The sequence below is a fragment of the Galeopterus variegatus genome, unplaced genomic scaffold, assembly GCF_000696425.1.
Source record: "Galeopterus variegatus unplaced genomic scaffold, G_variegatus-3.0.2 Scaffold3417, whole genome shotgun sequence".
Taxonomy (NCBI): Eukaryota; Metazoa; Chordata; class Mammalia; order Dermoptera; family Cynocephalidae; genus Galeopterus; species Galeopterus variegatus.
In genome coordinates, this window is record NW_007729528.1 from 40,429 (window position 1) to 46,428 (window position 6,000).

Here is a 6,000-nt window from a genome sequence, read left to right on the forward strand (position 1 = left end):
TGCTGTGGTTCTCCCATTGCTGGGTGTGTGCATTAGCTACGTGTGGCCCCAGCCCCCAGGATCACAGGTGATACAGATACTTATAGGTCTCTACACCTGATGACATCCCTGGGAAGCAGGTGCTGGAACAGTTCCCAGAGTAGATGTGGATGGTGCGATGGCCTCAGTGGCACAGTGACCCATCCAGGGTCACACAGCTGGGAAGGAGGAGCCAGGTCTGAACCCAGCTCTGTCTCCTCAAAGCTGGGGTGCTGGCCGCACCTAGGCCTGGCCAGGGGCGAGGGCGGTTGTGCTGCTGTAACTGTGTGCGGTCAGCACATGGCGGGGGAGGGGCGCAGTCAGGGCCAGCAGAACTCGGAACCTGGTTGTCAGGCACCCACAGTCCAGCTCACTTGGCCGGAGTCACTGGAGAGAGACACATGCTTTCCTGTTGTGTCCCGATGTGCCGAGGCTCAGGCCTCAGGAAACCCCAGAGCAGGAGCCTGTGCCAACGCCTCAGGCACTGGGTCAGCCCTCACCTCCGACGCTGGTGGCCTTTTGCCCGCAGGAACCCAAAGGTAACACGGGGGCCAGCCCGTGGCTCACTCGGGAGAATGTGGTGCTGATAACACCAAGGTCAAGGGTTTGGATCCCATGTACGGATGGCCGGTTCGCTCACTAGGGAGAGCGTGGTGCTGAGAACACCAAGTAAAGGGTTAAGATCCCCTCACCGGTCATCTTTAAAAAACAAATAAAAGATAACGTGGGCAGCCAGGCCAGGGCAGCTCAGGCCAGGCCACCGCCGGCCTCTAGCTGGTGACAGGGGTGACCCACTCCACAGTCCTGATCCCAGGGGTCCGGGCCTCCTCCCTTCCTCCACCACCATGTCCGGCCCCAGCCTGGCCAGGTGCAAGGTCACTTCTCACACACCTGTAGGAACATCCAGGAACACACCGTGTGCTGTCCCTTTCCTCACTTCCATTCTGGTGACAGGGACTCTGCGTTGTACTAATGATTATGTGTGAGCTGCTCTTCCTTGTCCCACCCAGAGTGAAAATGAGTCAGCCCAGGCCCTGGATGATACCTGCAGGGTGGGGACCGTCACGGCCGGCACCCTGGAGAAGCTGGTGAATCAGCTGGTGCCTTCCCTGCAGAGCGGGGACCCCTTCTTCGTCCCCGCCTTCCTCGGCACCTACAAGAGGTTCGCCACCACCCGGCAGGTGCTGGACCTGCTGTTCAAGAGGTGAGTGTCCCCCCCGCAGCACAGTGGGGACTCGGCCACCCACTGCTGTGGACCTGGGAATGCCACTTCATCTCTGTGAGCCTCAGTTTGCTCATGTGAAGATGGGGGTGCTCAGAGGACCCCTCCTAGGGCTGTTGTAAGGACAGTGGGTGAGCCATGGAAAGAGCCCCCACGCCCGGCCCTGTGGGACTTGCTGCCCCGGGTGCTGCTGCTTCTTACTCCTGATTTTCCGTCCCCGTGGAGACGCTCTCTGCCTCCAGCGTCACTCACACGTGGCCTCGGGCACAGCGGTTCCCCATTTGTAGAGGAGGTTCCAGGTTCCATGTGAGGGTCCCTGTCTGACCTGGGTGTAGCCAGAGCAGGGACCCCTGGGGCTGGCCGAGGGGCCCCAGGCCCACTCAGTGACCTGGGAAGGAGCTGGTTACGGACCATTCATTCAGCGAACATACATGAAGCGCCTACTCTATGCAGGCACTTTCCAGGCACTTAGCGTAATTCAGTGAAGGGAGCAGACAGTCCCCACACTCTGGGGCTTCAGTTCTAGTCAAGGCATCACCCAGTCCCACTAGCGCTCCTGGCAGGCAGTGGACACAGGACATTAGACGTGACGCCCTCCTGACCTCCTCTAGGTACGGATTCTTCTGCCCTGACCGTGAGGAGGACGACCAGCTGAAGAAGTGAGTGGGCTTAGGGACAAGAGGGAGGGATCCTGTCTCCACAGTGGGGACGTTTGTGGTCGGTGGCTGGGGAGGGCTGGGCAGAACCCCGGCCCCGCACATCTGGGGGTTCCCACTAGTGGGCTGAGGTCCGGGGCATCCCCCCAGCAGGAAAGAAGGGAGAGAGCTGGGGTGGGTCCCGGGCATCCTGGGGAGCAGAGGGGAAGCTGGGGACTCAGAGCCGGCCCCTGTGACAATCCATCCCCACAGTCCCTTCCCAGCCAGGCTTGCCCACCCCTGTCCTGTATCGGGGGCCGTGGACAGGAGGTGTGGGGAGCGGCCGGCTCACACCTGGGCCTCCCTCTCAGCCCTCCGGGTCCAGCGGCATGTGGGCCGGGGTGGCCTCTGACTCTGTGCCCGCCCCACCCCAGCGCCATCTGCTCCTTCCTGGGCTGCTGGCTGGACCTCTTCCCGGAGGATCTCTGCCAGCCCTCGGACCTCAGCAGCCTAAACCAGGTGATGGCCTACGTGCTGCTGAACGTGCCCCACTCGGCCCTGGTGCGCCGCGTCCACCTCCTCCTGACCCGGCTGGAGGACCCGGAGCCCAGCCACGCAGAGCCACACTGACCCCACGCCCGCCCCGGTCCCTGCGCTGGTGGCCTTCCCCCATCCTTTCCTGTTGCCCATTGTTGTTTGTATTTGTACCAGGAACTTGGTTTTTAATAAAATTTAACTTTTCTGTTACTGAAACTTCCACAATTCAGGGACAATTACGTGCATTCACGGTGCTGTGCAACCACCACCCCATCTACTGCAGACCGGAGCCCCCAAGCAGAGCAAGGGTGTCCTCGGGAGAGGACCCTCACCAGGTCTCCCTGGAGGAAGTGAGAGAATCCCCTGGTTTACGGGGAGCAGGTGCATGTGGAGCCCGTGGAGGAATCCGGGAATGTTGCCCTGGCTGTGGCAGTGGGAGCTCGTGGTTAGGGACATGGGCTGTGAGGTCAGAGAGACCCGGTGACCTTGGGAAGGTGTTATCATGCGAGCCTCAGTTTCCTCCTCTGTGAACTGGAATGGAGTCCCCCTCACCTGGAGTTATGGAGACAAGTGAAATGTGATTGCACTTGGCGCCCCTGCACACACTGGGAGCCCAGCAGCTACTAGCTGAGTACCCCACAATGAGAGTCAGAAGAATGGGCCTCCTGTCCCAGTTGGAGGCACATTCTCGGCTGCTGGTTCCGTGAACCCTGTAGCTGTCAGTCATTGTCATGAGAGATGTTAAGTGCATGTCCCCTGTGTGCCAAGAATGGGGCTCACGAAGAATAAGCAGACAGTGCTTTGCACAGTGACATTGCAGGCAGTGTTGTCTGTGGCACAGGAAAGAAACTGGATTGTGGTCCCTGACCACCCTGGCGGCCGACTGCCCTGTCACCAGGGGGATGCGCTGCCTTAGCTGGAAATGGAGAAGCACAGATAATGACACTAATAACGGTGACAGCCCCTTCCTGTGCTTCTACTATATGCAGCATCTGGCCAGGCACATGCATGACTTGTCAATCTAGGAGAAAGTTGCTGCTGTCAGCCCCTCTTTACAGATGAGGAAACTGAAGCCCTGGAGAGGGAAGCACTTGCCAAAGGCCTGGATGTGGCTGACTCTGGGGTGTGGCTTCCCCGCTCCCCGAACCCAGCCTGCGTGTGCACAGACTCAATGGTGTGGGAGTGGGAGATGGAGAATGTGAAGAGGTGCAGAGTCCAGGAGGGGTTTTGTTTTGTTTAAGATGTTCAAGGCCTTGATGGTTATCTTAAAGGATTTCTAAGCTCTTCCAGAAGGACTGAAGGATAACGCCAAGCCCGGGGGAATTTATATGTGTTAGTCTGAGGGAATTGGCCTGATACCAAATCTATCAAAGTCCCCATGCAAAGCAAGTCTCTCCTCCAGAATATTCCATTGATCACCACCAAAATAACCCTATGCCACCTGTTAGCCTTTGGAAGCTGTGGATGCTGTTTACCTGCGGGGAGGAGAGACGGGGTTGGGGCCCCAGCAGAGGGGACAGGGTAGTAGAGGTCTGGAGCAATGACCGCCATGGACTGGCAGTGAGGGTGCCATCAGCAGGCACAGCTGAATGTACTGAGGACCTGACAGGCTTCTGTCCTCTGTGAGAGTATCTCAGGACACCTCCTGACACTCCCATGAGAGGGTGGGGTGGTTGTCCCATTTCACTGATGAGGAAACCGAGGCTTAGGGAATGTGCCTCCTCTCTGCCCTACAGATGGCAGAGGCAGGACTTGAACCCAGAGCCTGTGGCACCCCGTGGGGCCCGCCTGACAAGAAGGCTGCACACACATGCCACAGGCAGGACCTCTGGGCTCTGCAGTCCCATGAACCTTTGGTCCAGGGGCTCATTGAGTAATGGTGGTTGGGAAGGAATCCAGAGTCCGAAGTCAGAGAGACAGGCATCCTTGTCCCGTCCAGCCTCTTTCTAGCTGGTGACCCCAGGTAAGGTTCAGAGCCTCAGTTTCTCCATCGGTTCAATGGGAAATATCCGGGCCTGACTGATGGGTTGTTGTGAGAATTTCCTGAGAAACAACTTGTGGCTCTTTCCCTATGCCAGGCACCCATAAAGAGCCACCTGCCAGGTGGTAACAGTGTCCTCCAGGGCTCAGGGTCTGGGAAGTCCTCCTCAGGTGGCCCCTCCTGTGCCCTTCCCCAGGAATACCCAGCAGTGCTGGAGGAGAAGATGTGGAAGGCCTGGGAGGACAGCACGTGGCAGGTGAAGGGAACTCAGCACTGGAAGGACAAGTGGACACACCCTGTGCCCACCGTGCAGGGCATGCCCTGTGACATCTGTGACCCCAGCCCTCATAAAGGCTCATCTTGTGAGGACTGTGGCTTTTGTGGATTCATTCACTCATTCTCTCATTCATTCATTCTTTGAGCAAATGTTCACGGGTCCTGCTGTTTGCCCAGCACTGCAGCTTCCTCAGTGAGCCTGACCCAACGTGGTTCCTGCCCCATGGAGCTCACGTCCACCGTGTGATGTGAAAAGGGGAGTCCACTGGGGTAGCAGGGATCAGCCACTTTATTAAAAGAGGTCGGTATTTGAGAGAAATAACAGAGAAAAGGCTGCTTGATACTTCAACTTGAAAAATGAAATAAAGATATGAAAACTAAGTCATCTTATATTTAACAAAATGTGGGTATTAACTGTAAGTATACTCTGATTCCTAGAACTAACAAAGAATATATCCAGTGTCGATTGGGAATTTGTGATACAGTTTTTATTACCAAATTATGGCATTTCAGTAAAAATCCTTCTAGGGCCTCATTAATTTTCCTAATGTCTCTTTAATTCTTGAATACTTAAATGATTCTCTTTGGAAATCCATCATGTTTTCTTTTTCTTTTTTTTTTTTTTAAAGATGACCGGTAAGGGGATCTCAACCCTTGACTTGGTGTTGTCAGCACCACGCTCACCCAAGTGACTTAACTGGCCATCCCTACATGGGATCCAAACCTGTGGCCTTGGTGTTGTCAGCACCGCACTCTCCCAAGTGAGCCACGGGCTGGCTCCTATGTTATCTTTTTGCTGATTTACTCACCTTCAACTGTTCAGTGGCCTGACCCTGCCGGTCTCCCTGGTCTGCAGCTCTCCCCGGCACTGGGACAGGCTGCCTGCACCCTACCTGGCCACACAAGGTCCTGCCTCCTCACCCAGTTCACGTCTTATGTTGCAGTCAATTTGCTTTTGACTGTTCAGCACTTCGCATCTTCACATGCTGTGTGTCCTTTCATGGCTCTGGAGGCAGGCCTTTGTCCCCGTTTTACAGGGGAGGACACTCAAGTCCACAAGGTCCAGGCAACTGCTGAGGTCACCAGCCAGTTTGGAACCTTAGTGGAGTTTGGGTCCCCGAGAGCAGACAAGAACTCGGGAACGAGTCGTTTGCTGCAGATGATCCCAGGAAGCCCGTGTGGGAACATGGGAAGGTGAGGTGGGATGAGGAAAGCCAGTGAGGGGCCTTGATGAGTTACCCCAGTGTGGACATGCTCCCTACCTGGAGGAAGAAACTCCCCAAATACCCATGAACCAGGTGTTCCAAACTGGATCCTCTGGGAGGAGAGGA

At 56.4% G+C, this 6,000-nt stretch overlaps 1 protein-coding gene across 1 annotated transcript; it reads left to right on the top strand.

Moving 5' to 3' along the window:
- Nucleotides 1–440: 440 nt before the first annotated feature.
- Nucleotides 441–2,505, top strand: LOC103600682 (ral guanine nucleotide dissociation stimulator-like). The gene is made up of 4 exons (XM_008584990.1): nt 441–557; nt 1,029–1,222; nt 1,852–1,899; nt 2,310–2,505. The coding sequence occupies exons 1-4, from the start codon at nt 441–443 to the stop codon at nt 2,503–2,505; spliced, it is 555 nt and encodes a 184-aa protein (XP_008583212.1).
- The last annotated feature ends 3,495 nt before the right edge of the window (nt 2,506–6,000 follow it).